The sequence below is a fragment of the Papio anubis genome, chromosome X (genome assembly GCF_008728515.1).
Source record: "Papio anubis isolate 15944 chromosome X, Panubis1.0, whole genome shotgun sequence".
NCBI lineage: Eukaryota > Metazoa > Chordata > Mammalia > Primates > Cercopithecidae > Papio > Papio anubis.
Window position 1 is genome coordinate 552,231 of NC_044996.1, and position 21,100 is coordinate 573,330.

The 21,100-nt window shown below is 36.1% G+C and overlaps 1 protein-coding gene across 2 annotated transcripts in view; it reads left to right on the forward strand.

Annotated features, from left to right (window-relative positions):
- CLIC2 (chloride intracellular channel 2) overlaps window positions 1–15,099 on the forward strand; it is a 113,270-nt gene extending 98,171 nt beyond the window's left edge. For both annotated transcript variants that reach the window (XM_031660447.1, XM_003918500.4), the window contains exons 4-6: window positions 9,053–9,159; window positions 9,757–9,938; window positions 11,046–15,099. In XM_031660447.1, coding sequence (XP_031516307.1) covers window positions 9,053–9,159; window positions 9,757–9,938; window positions 11,046–11,207 — 451 coding nt within the window. In that variant the 3' untranslated portion in view covers window positions 11,208–15,099. The remainder of the gene's footprint in view (window positions 1–9,052; window positions 9,160–9,756; window positions 9,939–11,045) is intronic.
- Window positions 15,100–21,100: the final 6,001 nt, after the last annotated feature.

Sequence of the window (21,100 nt, forward strand, 5' to 3'; positions counted from 1 at the left end):
CTCTTGATTCTGGCTAAACTTCAGGCACCGCACAAGCAGAAAATGAAGGCTAAGGCAGAACTTTAAACTGTGTAGCTAAGCAATGAAGGAGAGCCCCAACACAGAACCAACACTCAAAAACATAAAAAAGGATGAGTTTGTGTCCTTTGTAGAGACATGGATGCAGCTGGAAACCATCATTCTCAGCAAACTATCGTAAGGACAGAAAACCAAACACCGCATGTTCTCACTCATAGGTGGGAACTGAACAATGAGATCACTTGTACTCGGGAAGGGGAACATCACACACCGGGGCCTATCATGGGGGTAGGGGGAAGGGATTGCATTGGGAGTTATACCTGAGGTAAATGACGAGTTGATGGGTGCTGACGAGTTGATGGGTGCAGCACACCAACATGGCACAAGTATACATATGTAACAAACCTGCAAGTTATGCACTTGTACCCTAGAACTTAAAGTATAATAATAATTTTTTAAAAAACTAAGAAAGCTTTTTCTTTTCATAGTTTGCTTCTTTGTTTTGCTTCCAGGAGTTTAATAAAATCTCTGTAAAATCGATAGCTGACTAAAGCTGATGGAATAAAGATTTCAGAGGCCACGCATACCAAAAAAAATATAGGCTTTACAAAATTAGTTAAGAAAATGCACTAAACCAACAACAACCACAATAAGCAGCAACAACAAGACCAGGGGAGTAGGAGAATCAATCAGATTTCCAGAGTTTCTACATTATAACATTCAAAACATCTGGTTTTCAAGAAAAAAAAACTGAGGCATGTGAGGAAACAAGAAAGTATGGCCCATTCTCAAGGGGAAAAATAAATTAATAGAAATTGTCCCTGAGGAGACACGGACATGTGAATTAATAGACAACGACTTTAAATTAACTGTCTTGACTATGTTTTAAAAGCTACAGAAAGCCAGAAAAAAAGTCTCAACAAATAAAGAATATCAATAAAAATATAGAAATTATAAAAATAAGCCAAATAGAAATTCTGAAGCTGAAAAGTATAATAATGTTCAAAAAGTTCACTAGAAGTTTTCTTTTTTTAAATTTTATTTTAAGTTCAGGGGTATTTGTACAGGTTTGTTACATAGGTAAACTTGTATCATAAGGGTTTGTTGCACAGATTATTTCATCACTTTGGTATTAAGCCTAGTACTCATTAGTTATTTTTCCTAATTCTCTCCCTTCTCCCACTCTCCACCCTCTGATAGGCCCCAGTATGTGTAGTTCCCCTCTATGTGTCCGTGTTTTCTCATCATTTAACTCCCATTTATAAGTGAGAATATGCATTATTATTTGGATTTATCTTTCTGCATTAGTTTGCTAAGGATAACAGCTTCCAACTCCATCCATGTCCCTGCAAAGGACATGATCTTGTTCTGTTTTATGGCTGCATAGTATTTCCTAGTGTATATGTACCACCTTTTCTTTTATCCGGTCTATCATTGTTGAGCATTTCGGCTGAATCCATGTCTTTGCTATTGTGAACAGTGCTACAGTGAATATACATGTGCCTCTGTCATTATAATAGAATGATTTATATTCCTTTGAGTATATACCCAGTTATGGGATTGCTGGGTCAAACTGTATTTGTTTTTAGATCTTTGATGAACCATCATACTGTCTTCCACAACGGTTGAACTAATTTACACTCCCACCGACAGTGTATAAGTGTTTGCTTTTCTCCACAACCTTGCAAGCATCTGTTATTTCTTGACTTTTTAGTGATAGCCATTCTAACTGGTGTCAGATGGCATCTCATTTTGGTTTTGATTTGCATTTCTCCAATGATCAGTAATGCACTTTTTTCACATGCTTATTTGTCGCATGCATGTCTTCTTTTGAAAAGTGTCTGTGCATATCCTTTGCCCACTTTTTAATGTGATTTTTTTCTTGTAAATTTGTTTAAGTTCCTTATAGATGCTGGATGTTAGACCTTTGTCAGATGCGTAGTTTGGAAAAACTTTCTCCCATTCTGTAGGTTGTCTGTTTACTCTGTTGAGTTTCTTTTGCTGTGTAGAAGCTCTTTTGTTTAATTAAAACCCATTTGTCAATTTTTGCTTTAGTTGGGCAATTGCTTTTGGCATCTTTGTCATGAAATCTTTGCCTATTCCTATGTCCTGAATGGTATTGCCTATGTTGTCTTCTAGGGTTTTCATAGTTTTGGGTTGTACACTTAAGTTTTTAATCCATCTTGTGTTAATTTTTGTATATGATGTGAGGAAGGGGTCCAGTTTCAATCATCTGCATATGGCTAGCCTGTTATCCCAGTACCATTTATTGAACAGGGAATCCTTTCCCCATTGCTTGTTGGTTGCTGTCAGGTTTGTCAAAGATAAGATAGTTTTATGTATGTGGTGTTATTTCTGGGTTCTCTTCTGTTTCATTGGTCTCTGTGCCTGTTTTTGTACCAGTGCCATGCTATTTTGGTTACTATAACCCTGTAGTATAGTTTGAAGTCAGGTAGTGTGATGTCTCCAGCTTTGTGCTTTTTGCTTACAATTGCTTTGGCTATTTGGGCTCTTTTTTGGTTCCATATGAATTTTAAAATAGTTTTTTCTAGTTCTGTGAAGAATCTCAATGGGAGCTTAATAGGAATAGTATTGGATCTATAAATTGCTTTGGGCAGTATGGCCATTTTAACAACATTGATTCTTCTTATCCATGAGCATGGAATGTTTTTCCATTTGTTTGTGCCAAGTAGACTTTATCCCTGGAATGCAAGGTTGGTTCAACATACAAAAATCAATATATGTGATTCGTCACATAAACAGAACTAAAGACAAAAACCTCATGACTACCTCAATACATGCAGAAAAGGCTTTTGTTAAAGTTCAACATCCATTCATTTAAAAAAAACTCTCAATAAACTAGGTATTGAAGAAACATACCTCAAAATAATAAGAGCCATATATGAAAATCCTACACCCAACATTATACTGAATGGGCAAAAGCTGGAAGCATTCCCCTTAAAGATGAGCACAACACAAGTATGCCCTTTCCCACCACTCCTATTCAACGTAGTATTGGAAGGCCTGCCCAGGGCAATCAGGCAAAAGAAAGAAATAAAGAGCATTCAAATAGGAAGAGAGGAAATGAAAGTATCCCTGTTTGCAGGTCACATGATCCTATATGTAGAAAACGCCACGGTCTCAGCACAAAAGCTTATTAAGCTGATAAACATCTTCACTAAAGTCTCGGGATACAAAATCAATATGCAAAAATCACTAGCATTCCCATAAACCAAAAACAGTCAAGCCAAGAGCCAAATCAGGAAAAAAAAAAAAACCATTCACAATTGCCACAAAAAGAATAAAATACCCAAGAATACAGCTAACTAGGAGGTGAAAGATCTCTACAAGGAGAACTGCAAACCACTGCTCAAAGAAATCAGAGATTACTAGAGGTTTTCTACAACAAACTTGAACAGAGAAAAAAAAATCAGCAAAATGAAACATAGGTCAGTTGAAATTATTTAGTCTGCAGAAAGGGAAGATAAAGAATAGAACTTGAAACCTGTGGAGCACCACCAAATTTACCAAGCTGTACATAATGAGAGTCCCAGAGGGAAGGGATGAGGAGAAAGAGGTAGAAAGAATATTTGAAAAAAATAATGGCTGACAATTTGATGAAGGAACTTGCTCTACACATCCAAGAAACTCAATGAACTCCAAGTAGAATAAACTCAAAGTGATCCACAACAAGATGCACTATAATCAAATTATATAAAGCCAAAGCCAAAGAAAGGATTTTAAAAGCATCAAGGAAGAGGTAATTCATCACATAGAAGGGATCTTCAATGAGATTAACAGAAGATTTCTCATCAGAAACCATGGTGGCCAGAAGCAGAGAGAAGACATCTTTAAAGTGCTAAAAGAAAAAAAAACCTGTCAACCAATAATTCTCTATTTGGCAAAAATGATCCTTCAAAAATAAAGGAGAAATTAAGACACTCTACATGAACAAAAATTGAGGAAATTTATTGCTAGTAGACCTGCCCTACAAGATGCTATAGAGAGTCCTCTAGACAGAAATGAGAGGACACCAGACAGAAATGTGAAGCCATATGAAGAAATAAATAATACCAGTAAAAGACAAAAAGTACATGATTATCTCAATTGATGCATAAAAAAGCATTTGACAAACTCTAACACCGTTTCATGATAAAAGTACTTAACAAACTAGGAATAGAAAATAGCTTCTACAATCTGATAAAGGCCATATATGAAAAGCCTGCATTGCCAAGACAATCCTAAGTCAAAAGAACAAAGCCGGAAGCATCATGCTACCTGACTTCAAACTATACTACAAGGCTACAGTAACCAAAACAGCATGGTACTGGTACCAAAACAGAGATATAGACCAATGGAACAGAACAGAGCCCTCAGAAATAATACCACACATCTACAACCATCTGATCTTTGACAAACCTGACAAAAACAAGATTTGGGGAAAGGATTCCCTATTTAATAAATGGTGCTAGGAAAACTGGATAGCCATATGTAGAAAGCTGAAACTGGATCCCTTCCTTACACCTAATTAATTAATTAATACAAAAATTAATTCAAGATGATTAAAGACTTAAATATTAGACCTAAAACCATAAAAACCCTAGAAGAAAGCCTAGGCAATACCATTCAGAACATAGGCATGGGCAAGAACTTCATGACTAAAACACCAAAAGCAATGTCAACAAAAGCCAAAATTGACAAACCAGATCTAATTAAACTAAAGAGCTTCTGCACAGCAAAAGAAACTACCATCAGAGTGAAGAGGCAACCTACAGAATCGGAGAAAATTTTTACAATCTACTCATCTGACAAAGGGCTAATATCCAGAATCTACAAAGAACTCAAACAAATTTACAAGAAAAAATCAAACAACCCCATCAAAAAGTGGGCAAAGGATATGAACAGACACTTCTCAAAAGAAGACATTTATGCAGCCAACAGACACATGAAAAAATGTTCATCATCACTCACCATCAGAGAAATGCAAATCAAAACTACAATGAGATACCATCTCATACCAGTTAGAATGGCAATCATTAAAAAGTCAGGAAACAACAGGTGCTGGAGAGGTTGTTCAGAAATAGGAACACTTTTACACTGTTCGTGGGACTGTAAACTAGTTCAACCATTGTGGAAGACAGTGTGGTGATTCCTCAAGGATCTAGAACTAGAAATACCATTTGACCCAGCCATCCCATTACTGGGTATATACCCAAAGGATTATAAATCATGCTGCTATAAAGAAACATGCACACATATGTTTATGGCGGCACTCTTCACAATAGCAAAGACTTGGAACCAACCCAAATGTCCATCAATGATAGACTGGATTAAGAAAATGTGGCACATATACACCATGGAATACTATGCAGCCATAAAAAAGGATGAGTTCATGTCCTTTGTAGGGACATGAATGCAGCTGGAAACCATCATTCTCAGCAAACTAACACAAGGACAAAAAACCAAACACTGCATGTTCTCACTCATAGGTGGGAATTGAACAATGAGAACACTTGGACACAGGAAGGGGAACACCACACACGGGGGCCTGTTGTGGGGTGGGGTGAAGGGGGAGGGATAGCATTAGGAGATATACCTAATGTAAATAATGAGTTAATGGGTGCAGCACACCAACATGGCACATGTGTACATATGTAACAAACCTGCATGTTGTGCACATGTACCCTAGAACTTAAAGTATAATAAAAAAAGAAATGAAAAAAATACATTGCACAGATGAAATATGATCATGCATTTATAGCACTTAGCACATTTCCTGACATAATAAAATACCCAATAAAACAACAAAAAAAAAGAAAAACCCACAGCTGACATTGTACTCAATAGTGAAGGACTGAAGTTTTTCCCCTTAAGATCAGAAACAAGACAAGGATGTTCATTGTGGTTGGAAAAAATAATTGATATAATTTCAATCTTCTTAAGTGGTTAAGAATTGTTTTGTGGCCTAACATATGATCTATCCTGGTGAATATTCTGTATGCACTTGAAAATAATGTGTATTCTGCTACTGTTGCTCAAAGTCTGGGGTTGAAGAGGCCAGCTTAGTACTGGGTTGGACCTGAAGCCTAGGGCTGTGTGGGCCAGCCTTTTTTGGGCTGGGTTGGAGCCTGGTCTGGGCCTGAAGCCTGAGCTTGAATGGGCCAGCCTGAAATCTGGGGCCACCAGGGATGGCCTGGAGTCTGTACCCATAAGGGCTATATTGGCGGCTGAATCTTTAGGTGCTGACCTGGTACCTGAGGCCATGGGGGCCAGCCTGGAGCTGAGGTCCATGGGTGTCAATGTGGCACTGGGACAGACTCAAAGCCTGGGAGTGTGAAGGCCAGCCTGGAGCTGAGTTGGTCTGGATACTGGGTCTGTGGGTATTTGCCTTAAACTGGGGTCCAAACATGCTAGTCTTGTGATGGAGAGGGCCTGAAAGCTGAATCTGGGGGTACAGTGGCTGTCCTGAAGTGAAGGGGCTGTCTTGGAGGGGTGCAAGCCTGGAGGTATGACCTGCTGCTGAAGGAAGTCTGGAGTCTGGGGCTACTGGCCCAAGGATGGGAGACTACATCTGCAGGGATGGCCTGGACATTGGGGCTACAAGGGCTGGCCTAGTGCCCAAGTCTGTGGGGACCAGCCTAAAGTCTGGGGTAATCATGGCCTGTCCAGGGCTAGACTTTTTGGGCTCAGTGTTTGGGTCTAAGGCAAAGTCTGGTGTTCACTTACTTCTTCTTCTCCCAAAGAAAGGGCATCTCTCTCCATACTGTGTTGCCTGGGGTTGGGGAAGGCATAACACAGGTAATTTAAACCTGTCCTGCTAAAGAGAAAAATAAAGCAAAAGAGAGAAGTAGTGATATTATGGAAAGGAGTGACGTTGCAGTGTTACATTGAGCGTCCAGAGAAAGGCTTCACTTAGAAAGAGATACCCATGAAAAAGACCTGAAGGAAAAGTGGGAGCAAGGCATGCACATATGTGAGAGAAAATGCATATGTCTCCCTCATCTAAGGGCAGACCAAGTTAAAAGGCTCTGGGGCAGGAGCTTTCCAGGCCTATTTGAATGATAGCAAGAAAGTCTGTGTCATAATTGAGCGAGTGAGGGATATGAGAGAAGAGAGGTAAGGTGGGATCATATCATGTGGGTCCTTATAGGCTACTGTAATGAATTAGGCTGTGACTCAATAAGATAAGACAATTGCAGAGTACTGAGTAGGGGAAAGCCATCACTCTGGCTTCTGGGTGGTTAATTGGGTGGGAAAGAAGGTGGCTCATATCATGTGGGTTCTTGTAGACCACTATGAGTACTTGGGCTCTAACTCTGAGATGAGGACATTGCAGGATAATGAGTAGAGGAAAGGCATGATATGACTTACATTTTAACATGATTGCTCTGTCTATGGGTGGAGAATATTCCAGGTGTATGAGGGACAAGTATGGGAGTAGGGATAATAGTCAGGAGGATGTTACAGTAATATAGGCTTTGGACTGGGCAGGGGCAGGGGAGGTGGACAGATTCTGGATACATTTTGAAAGGTAAGCTGACCAGAGTTGCTGATAGATCAAATGTCAAGTTAGAAGGAAAGAGAGGAATCAGGTTAGATACCTAAGTTTTTGACCTGACCACTTCTAGCTTGCAGTGAGTTTTTTGTGTTATGAAAAGGAATTGAGTGTTTTAGCCTTTGTTTGTATTGTATATATTTAAGGTATATCACATGATGTCTTGATATACATATACATAGTGCAATGATTACTACAGTCAAGCAAATTAACATATCCATCGCTTCATATAGTTACCCTTTTTATATGGTAAGAGCACCTAAAATCTATCCTTTGCAAATTTTCAGTATGCAATATTATTAGTCTTCATATTATACATTACATCTCTAGACTTACTCATTCTACATAACTGCAACTTTGTACCCTTCGACCTACATCTCCCTATTTCCTCCCCCCACTGTCCGTGGTAATCACTGCTCTATTCTTTTTTTCTATATATTTGACCTTTTAAAGAAGCCACACGTAAGTGAGATCATAGAGTATTTGTCTTTCTGTGCCTGGCTTATTTCACTTACCACAATGTCATCCAGGTTCATCCATGTTGTTGCAAATGACAGGATTTCATTATTTTTAAGGCTGATTCATATTCTAGTATACATATATATATCACAATTTCTATATCCATTCATGTATTGATGGGAACTTAGGTTGTTTCTATATGTTGACTTCTGTGAGTAACGCTGCAGTGAACATGGGAGCACAGATATCTCCATGAGGTGCTGATTTTTTCTTGAATACTTTTCCACATCTAGTCATTATCATATGGGTTTTCTTATTGCATTTGTTAGTGTGGCGAATTATATTATTACATTATTTTATTTAATTATGCTAACTGAGCTTTGTATTACTAAGAGAGGATATCTTGGCTACTTTTTTCCCATTTTCTCCATCCAATTTATTCCATCATTTGTTTTATAAGTTGCAATATTTGAAATCATATTTTTCTTTTTCTTTTCTTTTTTATTGAGACTGAATTTCACTTTTGTCCCCCAGGCTGGAGTGCAATGGTGCGATCTCAGCTCACTGCAACCTCCACCTGCCAGCTTCAAGCAGTTCTCCTACCTCAGCCCCCTGAGTAGCTGGGACTACAGGTGCCCACTACCACGCCCAGCTAATGTTTGTGTTTTTAGTAGAGGCGGGGTTTCACCATGTTAGCCAGGCTGGTCTCAAACTCCTGACCTCAGGTGATCCAGCCACCTCAGCCTCCCAAAGTGCTGGGATTACAGGCGTGAGCCACTGCGCCCAGCCGAAACAGGTAAATGAGCTTTGGATTCCAGACAACTGATTTCCCTGTGAACTTTAGAAACTAAAGTGTTCTGAGATTGGAAAAAAATATAAACTTCTACTGAGAGACTTCTAAGGGTGTTTAGTTTCCAGCGCAATTTTCCAGAACTTCCATTTTCAGTATAGTGCAAGCTAGGGCACCTGGTCTCTGTCATGTTATGTGCAAATGATAGTTGACTCGTGTTTCTTTTTAAGGTACCCTCACCTGAGTCCCAAGTACAAGGAGTCTTTTGATGTGGGCTGTAACCTCTTTGCCAAGTTTTCTGCATACATTAAGAATACACAAAAGGAGGCAAATAAGAGTAAGATACCTTTCTTTAAATCTCTATTTTTCCTCACTTTTCATACTCTCACTCAGCAAAAATAGAATTTTCCTGAATATATAGTATATTTGGGGGACTAGCCTAGTCTTCCCCTCATTGTTCTCTCCTCTGAAATTCCCTTGCATGAAGTTTTATTAGATTTAGAACTCAAGATTCAATATAGCAATTACCAGATGTGAACTAACTGCAAGACGGTGTACCTTTAAGGTTTCTTAAACTGTAGCACCTACCATTTCCCATGAACATTCTTAAATAGGTTTATTGTCCTCTGAGTCACAAGAACTGTGTTTTTTCTTTCACTTTCTAACTCTTCTGAGTTGGATAACATGTATCACTTTTCTTTCTTTTACTCTCCTGACAATGCACCTCCCTAAGAAAAGCCCAAAAGATTTACACTCACTATTTGATCTTACTTTGTCGTATCAGTGAGTAGTTGAGCATTCTAAATAGTTAACTAGATGTTGAAGAGCCAGTGTAAGCAGTATGTATAGATAGAGGTGTCTAAATGTGAGGAAAGCATATTTAGACTGTATTTAGTCAAAAGACAATACATTTACAAGTCCTTCATTGCCTCAGATTTTGAAAAATCTCTGCTCAAAGAATTCAAGCGTCTGGATGACTACTTAAACACCCCACTTCTGGATGAAATTGATCCAGACAGTGCTGAGGAACCCACAGTTTCCAGAAGACTATTCTTGGATGGGGATCAGCTAACACTGGCTGATTGTAGCTTGTTACCCAAGCTGAACATTATTAAAGTAAGTCTTTATAGGGCAGGCTGAATGGGTGGGAGGGGTTTGCCAGTTGCCAGCACAAAGCACAGTGACCTTCCAGTGCAGTATTATTATATTATAGCTTTGTCATCATCATCATCATCATCATGTGTAGTATCTACATCTCTTTTTTCTCTTTAGACAGAAAATCCATAATGATCTCTTCTGGGAAGTATTAAAACTTGTTTCTTTTTTTTTTTTCTTTTTTGAGATAGGATCTTGCTCTGTCACCCAGGTTGGAGTGCAGTGGCATGATCAAGGCTTATTGCAACCCCCACCTCCAAGGCTCAAGCAGTCTTCCCACCCCAGCCTCTTGAGTAGCTGAGACTACAGGTGCATGCCACTACGCCCGGCTAATTTTTTGTACTTTTTGTAGAGACAGGGTTTCACCATGTTGCGCAGGCTGGTCTTGAACTCCTGGGCTCAAGTGATCCGCCTGCCTTGGCCTCCCAAAGTGCTAGAATTACAGGCATGAGCCACCGCGCCCGGCCAAAACTTGTTTCTTTCTTTCTAAATCAGAAGGTATTTTCCACTGTCTTGTCTTTATTTTATAAAGGATAATAATATTACCTATTTTACAGAATTGTTAAGAGAATTAAATAAATTAAAGCATTTAAAATGCTTAGAACAGTGCCTAGATCATAATAGGGAATAACCAATTTGGGCTATTCATATTATGATGAATTAATCATAAATTTAACAAATATTTATTGCACAGACTTATGCAGAATTTACTCTCTGAGTCCTATGCCAAACACAGAGAATACGTAAAGAAATAAGACAGGACTCTAAATAAACTCTTAGTCTAGTGGTGGTGGATATGTGCTCATTATCTGTGCTTCCTTCCACTAAATATAGTCATACTTAAATATGGAATCAATATAAACATGATTGTAAGCATATGGTTTTGTCAACATTTGTAGACAAAACATCAAAATAGTCCAAGATTCGAGTCTACTTCATAGTTTATTTTATAGTGCTTTTTGTGTCGATAAGATGCCTTTGATAATCTTGACTTCTAAGATATATTTCTACATAGTAGACATATTACTGATGCCTTTCTTTTTCCTCTTTTCTTTTGCAAAATTCTAGGTTGCTGCCAAGAAATATCGTGACTTTGACATTCCAGCAGAATTCTCAGGAGTCTGGCGTTATCTCCACAATGCCTATGCCCGTGAAGAATTTACCCACACGTGTCCTGAAGACAAAGAAATTGAAAATACTTATGCAAGTGTCGCTAAACAGAAGAGTTAGGACAGCTCTTACAGGAGAAAAGGCTGTATTTGTGATCAGATTTTACTTAATGACATATTAGAAAAGTTTTTGCAAATAAGAATATGAAAAATACTGTTTCTTCTGTCCAACTCTCTTATGAAAAGGAACTCTGTATTTTCTGTTAGCCATAAACAATCTGTCCACTGTATTTTACAGGTCTTCCCACTTTTACTTAATTTTCTTTATTTGTATGGCAAACCACTGCAATCCTGAATGACATGGAAAGCATCACGATCTTTTGCCCTTTGCTTGAATTCCTGGAATGCATACATGTAAGCTAAATAGATGTCTGCAGTTATAAATGTCATAAGTAGAGGTACAATCTCACCCTGCTCCTTAGAAACATTTCCATACAAATTGCTAAAATAATTCCACATTTTTGCTAGTTTAATATATACATGAGTTTATTTCTGATACAAATAACAAATTCAGAGTGAGCATATCAGAGAGGCAGATTCTAAAAGAATGATTTTTAAAATCAGCTCTAGGAAGAGATCAAGATCAATTGGTCGTAGAACAGCATTTGACGCCTAGAACTATGACCATCTCATGGCCAGAGATGAGAATGTAGCCTTTGTGACCAGATTATATTATTTTTAAATGAAGAAGCACTCATTAAATAAAACATAATTTTAAAAAACCAGAAACAAAGTCAACTGAATCTTTTATTCATAAAAATGAAAAGGAAAATAAGAAATGTGACTGACCAAAAGGTCTTGTTGTTGTCCATAAAAGGATAAGGTAAACAGTCCTTAGATAATTATAAAACTTTCTGCAAAAGTTAAAATGTTACATTACTATACATATTCAGATTCACTTGTTAAAGTACTCTTAAATCATTCAAATCTGGAAACAAAAGCTGAACTAAACTACTGCTCCCTCAAAGGAGAAACACAAGCATAAGTGCAGCATCTAAAAAGGAAAATATGGGGTTATTTTAGGTTTTGGTGGAAAGGTGGAGTTTAGATAAAATTTAAATGAAGTAGCGTTTTAATAGGTTCAAAGAAAAGTAAGGCAATGAGCAAGTTCAAAGTACTGTCCTTGAAAACCACAGAGTCAAGATAAATGTATAGTGTATGGTTAGGTGGCAGAGAAATGCAATCATGTTGATAACCTTTGAGATACATCCTCTCATCAGCATATTTCAGAATACATGCAATATACTAGCAAGTTACAATTGATAGAATACATTTGAAATGTTAAATGAAATAAGCCAGGCACAGAAAGACAAACACCACATGATCTCACTCATATGTGGAATTTTAAAAAGTTGATGTCACACAAGTAGAGGGTAGAATCGTGGTTACCAGGGGCTGGGCAGAGAAAGAAGGCAGAGGCACTGAAAGATGTTGGTCAATGGGTATAAAGTTACACTTAGGAAGAATAAATTTTGGTATTCACCACAGTTGGGTGACTATAGCAAATAATAATGTAGCATATATTTCAAGATAGCTAGAAAAGCAGATTTTAAGTGTTGTCACCACAAAGAAATAACAAATGTTTATTATGATGGATATGGTCATCACACCTATTTGATCATGATACTGTGTATACATGCATTGAAACACCACATTGTATCCCATATATATGTACAATTATGTGCCCATTATACATTTTAAAATAAATTTTAAAAACCTTCAATTAAACAACTCTTGGTTTAAAGGAAAAATATAAACCAAAACTACAGTACCTCTAAAACAAATAATGATGATGTAAACACTTCATATCAGAATCCATGGGATAAATATAAAGCAGTGATCAGAGGAAATTTTATAACACTAAACACTGCTATTAGTAAAAATAAGAGATTGAAAATAAATTGATTAAATATTGAGCTAACAAAAATATTTAAAATGTGCACAACAATGTGAATATACTTAACACTTCTCAACTCTCTGCTTCAAAATAGTTAAGATGATGAGTTTTAAGCTATGTGTTTTTAACACAACTTTAAAAAAATGTCCAAAGGGATGTTGGTAGAGCACCAGCAAAAAACAAAAAGAAACTTATAATAAGTACAACAAATTAAGTAAAAGAACACAAGAAATTAACAAAAAAAAGTAAGAATTAACAAAAGAGAATCGAAATAGCATACACCTAGTTAATGAATCAAAATCCTTATTTTTTAAAAGATTGATAATATAGACAAACCACTAGCTACATTAATCAAAATAAAACAGAGAAAGCAAAAATATGCAAATAAAGAATGGGGAAATAACTATTAGAAGAAATTTAAGACTTTATAAGAGACTACTTTGCACACCTCTATGCAAATAAATTTGAAAATCTAGATAATAGAGATAATTTCCTAGGAAAGTAATGATTACCACAAACAACTTTATTAGAGATATAAAAATTAAAGAGATCAATCTTCATAGAAGAAACAGAGAACATTTTTTTAAAAGTATCAAAGAAGACCATATAGTCTCAAAGTAACTTTGTGAAACAGTGTTTCTTCTGGAAAATATAAAACAAAATATAAAGAAACTATACATAAACATTACACTCTAATTGGCAAAGTTGTTTCTCAAGGAGATATGTGTAGACAATTCTGAAACAGCCATACATGTATGCTAAGATTGAAAAAATAAGTAAATGATCTATAGGTGGGAAGTACAAATAATCAAGAAAAGAAGTCTAGGATGAACTATGTGGTACTGGATTCGATTCAGAGACATCAGTATGTACTCACGTTTAACTTAATATTGACAGAAGTGAATAGATACAAAAATAATTACACATGTGTATGTACATGAGGCAGTATACATATGTATAGTTCCTAGCCCTGTGTCCTGAGAGGGCCTGGAAGCAATAGTACCCTAGTAGCAACTAGCACACCCAGTGCTAAGACCTTGGATTCTAATATCATTCTCCAATAAAAGGAACTAGAGCTCCTTGGAGAAATAACTGATTCTACGACCAGGACAGGGGAAATATGAGATGGACCTGGAGAATCTCACAGTACCAGAAAGTAAGGAATTAAAAAAAAAAAAAAAAAGATGAGGGCATGGCAAAGGGATAGAGAAGTCATCCTGAAAGATTGCCAAATTTGGAAAAATTCCAGCAATAAAATATAGATACTCCTCACCTTCTGATGGGGCTATGACTTGATAAACCCATCATAAGTTAGAAATATTATAAGTTGAAAAGGCATTTAATACCCCAACAAACCCATCATAAAGTAAAAAAATCATAAGTCAAACCATAAGTCCAGATGCTCCTCAGCTTACCATGCAATTACATCCCAATAAACCCACCATAAACTTGAAAATTTGTAAGTAAGCCAAATGGTCATAAGCTGAGGTTTGTCTGTATTGCAGTATTAGATTATAACACAAAGTATAAAATAGATAAGTCCATAGGGAAACAAATGACTAAATAAATAAATGGAGGAAAAGAGGTAAATCTCCCATTACAGAGGAATTCCAAATAGTGTATGTAGATCTTTCCCACTCAAGCTGGTGGAGCTTCAGTTCTTAAGCTTAGAGTATGAGCTGTACTTAATGACTTGCTTCTAAAGAGTAGAGTATGACAGTTTGTATGGGGATGAGTAACTTTGCAGTAGAGAAACCTGGCAAACACTACCTCAAAACACATGATCAAAGTCAATATCAACAGACAAGCCACATTGATAGTTTGTATCCTTGATATAATGTGATGAAAATAGCAGTTTACCTCTGATCTTTACGAGAAAAACAAAGTGATTTGAGAATTCTTATCCCAAAGGACAGGTTTTAAAGAAATACTTTCTTCTTTGTAGTCAATTCTCAGTTATTTACAGCACAGTACCTCCAATGAATTATTCTTCACTGTTACCATCATATTGTTTGTTTTGTGGCCATGTTCCTGCTAATTAAAACTTTCTAATCAATATCAGAAGGCTGGCAAAGAAAAAAAAAAAGAAGTAGAAACTAAGATTCGTGTTCATCGTGAGTTTATTCCTTTCTCCTTACTGTTGAAATGTTCAAATTCTGATCTAGAATACTTCTAAAATTACCCAATGTTCAAGTGTCATATACTTTTTAATTAACTGGCAAAATTAATCGAACACATATTATGAATGAGATGTGATGTAATGTTGTGAAGGAAACCAGAAAATGTTGAGACTTTGTTCTTGTCCTTTTGACATGATGAAACACTAGTAGAGAAGGTGTCAAAACATCTGCTTAAAATCGTGGTAACATTGGGCAAGTGACTTGACCAATCTAAACCTCAGGTTCCATTTTTTATAATTTCAACTTTTATTTTCAATTCAGTGGTTACATGTGCATGTTTGTTACATGGGTATATGCATGATGCTCTGGTTTTAAGTATGAATGATCCCATCACCAGGTAGTGAGCATAGTAGCCAATAGGTAGTTTTTCAACCCTTGCCTCCCTTCCTTCCTGCCCACTCCAGTGGGTCCCAGTGTCTATTGTTCCCTTCATTGTGTCCATGTGTACCCACTATTTAGCTCCCACTTATAAGTGAGAACATGTGGTATTTTGTTTTCTGTTTCTGCGTTAATTCACGTACGATAACAGTCTCCAGCTGCATCCATGTTGCTGCAAAGGACATGATTTCATTCTTTTTTATGGCAGCATAGTATTTGATGTAGGTATATACGTACCACATTTTATTTATCCAATCCTCTGTTGATGGATACTTAGGTTGATTTCATGTCTTTACTATTGTAGATAGTACTATCGTGAATATACAAGTGCAGTATCTTTTTGGTAAAATGATTAATTTTCCTTTGGGTAGATACCCAGTAATGGGTTTGCTGGGGCGAAAGCTTGTTTTAGTTCTTTGATAAATCTTTAAGCTGCTTTCCACTGTGGCTGAACTAATTTACATTCCCATCAGCAGTGTATAAACATTCCCTTTTTTCCACAGCCTTGCCAGCATCTGTTATTTGACTTTTTAGTAATAGCCATTCTGACTGGTGTGAGATGGTATCTCATTGTGGTTTTGATTTTTCTCTAATGATCAGTGATGTGTTGAGCTTTTTTTCATATGATTGTTGGCCATATGTATCCTTTTTTTTTTTTTTTTTTTTTTTTGAGACAGAGTCTTGCTCTATTACCCAGGCTGGAGTGCAATGGTGCAATCTCAGCTCACTGCAACCTCCACTTCCTGGGTTCAAGCGATTCTTCTGCCTCAGCCTCCCAAGTAGCTGGGACTATAGGAGCATGCCACCATGCCCGGCTAACTTTTGTATTTTTAGGAGAGATGGGGTTTCACCATATTGGCCAGGCTGGTCTCAAACTCCTGACCTCGCGATCTACTTGCCTTAGCCTCACAAGGTGCTGGGATTACAGGCATGAGCCACTGCGCCCAACCGTATGTCTTCTTTTGAGAAGTGTCTGTTCATATCGTTTGCCCACTTTTTAATTTGGTTATTTGGTTTTTGCTTGTTGAATCATGTAAGTTCCTTATAGATTACAGATATGAGACCATTATGAGATAGTTTGAAAATATTTTCTTCAATTCTGTAGGTCATCTGTTTAATCTCTCATTAATTTATTTATATTTCAATAGCTTTAGGGATACAAATGGTTTTTGGTTACATGGGTGAATTGTATAGTAGTGAAGTCTGGGCTTTAAGTGTATCTGTCACTTGAGTAGTGTGCATTGTACCCAACAGCTGGTACTTTTTATCCTTCACCTCCCTCCAGCCCTCTCTCACTTCTGAGACTCCAATGTCCGTTATACCATTGTGTAAACCTTTACATACCCATCACTTAGCCCACACTTGCAAGTGAGAACATGTAGTATTTGATTTTCCATTCCTGAGTTACTTCACTTAGGATAATGGCCTCCAGTTTAATCCAAGTTGTTGCAAAACACATTATTTCATTTTTTTATGGCTGAGTAGTATTCCATGGTGATAGATAGATGATAGATAGATAGATAGATAGATAGATAGAATCTCACATATATATATCACATGTAATATATATATACTATTTTCCTTATCTACTCATCAGCTGATAGACACTTAGGAACTTAGGTTGATTCCACATCTTTTTAATTGTAAATTATGCTGTGATAAACATAAAAATGCAGGTATCTTTTTATATAGTGACTTCTTTTCCTTTGGGTAGATACCCAGTAGCAGGATTACTGGACTCACTGGCAGATCTACTTTTAGTTCTCTGAGAAATCTCCATACGGTCTTCTGTAGTGATTGTACTAGTTTACATTCCCACCAATAGTGTATTAAGTCCTCCCTTTTCACTGCATCCATGCCAGCATATATATATATATATATATATATTTGTTATTTTTTGAGAGACGTTTATCATTCTTTAGGGATTGGCAACTCTGCAGGAGTTGGCAATCTTCTACAGAGAAATAAAGAATAATGTTTTTAACTTGATGGGTCAAGAGACAAAATTAAGAATATTATGTAGATGCCTATATCATAAGAAAGTTTTAAAATTCCACAAAATTCTTATTGATGAAATTCAAAATATAATAACAATCAAACACAATCTTTTATAATATGGGTCTACTAATGAGAAAGCTACAATTCTTTCTTGGGAAAACATTAAGTTAGTGTTTCCTATCTTCAAAATCAATTCAAATGTTTATCTGTTAATGCTGATCTATAATGAGATTTCACAGATTTCATTTTTCAAAATATATTCCTTAATGAATGGGTACTGTCAAATACTGACATAAATCCAGAAACACATCATTTTTATTAAAATAAACTTTATTTTGTAATATTTTTACATTTACAAAAAGTTGCAAAGATAGTACAGAGAGTTCTGTATCCCCCTCACCCAGTTTCTTTTATTGTTAACATCTTATATAATCTTGGCACATTTGTAAAAACTAAGGAAACAACACTGGTACATTACTATTAACTAAAGTCTCTACTTTAATCAAATTTAACTACTTTTTCCCTAATTCTTTGTTCTGGGACACCATCTAGGTACCACATTATTTTTAGTCATCGTGTTTCCTTAGCCTTCTCTGGTTTGTGACACTTTCTCAAATGTTCCATATTTTTAATGATCTTGACTATTTTCAGAAGTACTGGTCAATGATTTTGTAGAATATCTCTCAATTCGGATTATTCTGATTTTTTCTCATGTTTAGAGTGGTTAGGATTAGACTGGGGTCTGGGTTTTTAAAAGATCACGGAGACTTCAAACTATACTATAAGGCAACAGCAACCAAAACAGCATGGTACTGATACAAAAACAGACACATAGACTAATGGTACTATATATATGTAACCAGTTAGAGGATGTATAGTAGAGAAAACACCACTTACAATAACAGCAAAGAAGATAAAATATTTAAAAATAAACAACAGGAAATATATAAAACCTATACAAAAAGAAGCTTAAACACTCCTGAAAGGTACACATTAAAACTTAAGCATATGGAAAGGCCTCCTTTGGTTCTTGGACAGGATGACTCAACTACATAATACATCAGTTCTCCATAAGTTAACTTATAAATGTATTGCAAACACAACAAAAATACCAACAAGCTTCTTTATGGACTTACATATGCCAAAACTAAGTTCATATGAAAAAAGAAACATGAAAGAATAGCCAGGAAAACACTAAAAAAGAAAAATCATGAGGAGGAATTAGCCCTACCAGACATTAAAATATACAATAAGGTGTCTTTAAGTAAAACAGTGTAGTGCTAGTGTACAAATAGACAAATAGACTCGTGAAATAAATAGAAAGTTCCTAAGTAGGTCATTTGGTATGAAAATTTAGTTTAGGATAGACAGCATCTTCAATCTCTGGAGCAAATATGGGCCTTTTAAGAAATGGTGCTGAGACAAGTGAAAAGCTATTTGTAGATGATAAAATTGAGGCAAAGAGAGGTTAACAAATGATTCAAGGTCATTCAGTTAGTAAGTGATATCAGTATAGCTGATATTTGAATCTACGCAATCTGACTCCACAGTCTATGCTTTTGATCACTAGTCTATGATATTTTTGCTGTGCCACCCCTCTTATTCTTCAAAACTCAGATCAGAAGTTGCCCTGTTATAAACGTACCTGTATCCTCACATAGCATTACTCATCCATTCCTCAATATACCCTGTAATTGTACTTACTTATTTTGCTGAACCAGAGGGATAACTTGAACAATAACAGATATTGGGAAAGCAGATTGACTTCTGGCTAGTTTTGTTGGTGGCAGAGAGGGATAGAATATAGAGACCAGTTTTGGACATAGTAAGTTGAAGGTGATAGCTGAATATGCAAATACAAAAGACGAGGAATGCAAGGATGATTCAACATATGCAAATAAATGTGATACATCATATCAACAGAATGAAAGATCAAAAACCATCTGATCATTTCAATTGATGCTGAAAACACATTCAATAAAATTTAACATCACTTTATAATAAAAACTCTCAAAAAACTGGGTGTACAAGGAACATACCTCAATATGATAATGCCTTATACAACAAACTCATAGCTAGTATATTGAACAGGGGAAAACTAAAAGCCTTTCTTCCTAAGATTGGGAACAAGACAAGGATACCCACTTTCACCACTGTTATTCAACACAGTGCTAAAAATCCTAGCCAAAGCAATTAGACAAGAGAAGGCAATAAAAGATATTCAAATTGGGAAAGAAGAAGTCAAATTATCCTTGTTTGCAGATGATATAATCTTATATTTACAAAAACCTAATGAGTCCACAAAAACTGTTAGAACTAATAAGCAAATTCAGTAAAGTTGCAGAATACAAAATAATACATACAAAAGTCAGTAGCATATGCCAAGAGCAAACAACCTGAAAAAGAAACCAAAACAGTAATCCCATTTATAATAGCTAAAAATAAAATAATAAACTTGACCAAAGAAGTGAAAAATATCTACTATGAAAACTGTAAAACATTGATAAAACATTGATGAAAGAAAGAAAAAAAGAAAGGATATTGCATATTCATGGTTTGGAAGAATAAATATTGTTAAGATATCCATACTACCCAAAGCAATCTACAGATTCAATGCAATCACTATCAAAATTCCAGTAACATCTTCACAGAAATAGAAAAAATAATTCTAAAATTTATGTTAAACCATAAAAGACCCAGAATAACAAAAGCCATCCTGGGAAAAAGAACAAAACTGGAGGAATCACAGTACCTGACTTCAAATTATACTGCAGAGCTATAGTAACCAAAATAGCAAGGTACTGTCATAAAAGCAGACACACTGACCAACAGAACAGAAAAGAAAATCCAGAAATAAATCCATGCATTTACAGTCAACTCATTTTTGATAAAAGTGCCAATAACATACATTGGGAAAAGGACAGTCTCTTCAATAAATGGTGTTGGGAAAACTGGATATCCATTTGCAGAAAAATGAAACTACCCCATATACAAGAATCAAATCAAAATAGGTTAAATAATTAAATCTGAGACCTGAAATTATGAAACTACTACAAGAAGACATTGGGGAAACATACCAGGGCATTGGTCTGGGCAAAGATTTCTTGAGTTAAGACTTCAAAAGCACAGGCAAGCAAAGCAAAAATGGACAAATGGGATCACATCAAACTAACGAGCTTCTGCACAGCAAAGGAAACAATCAGCAAAGTGACATAGAATGGGAGAAAGTATTTAAGAATACTCATTTGACAAGAGATTAACAACCAGAATATATAAGGAGCTCAAACAATTCAATAGGAAAAAAACAAATAGTCCAATTTAAAAATGGGTAAAAGATCTGAATAAATGTTTCTCAAAAGAAGACATATAAATGGCAAACAGGTATATGAAAAAAAGTGCTCAACATCACTAATCATCAGAGAAATGCAAATCAAAACTACAATGAGATATCATCTAACGCCAGTTAAAATGGCTTTTATGCAAAAGATGGGCAATAACAAA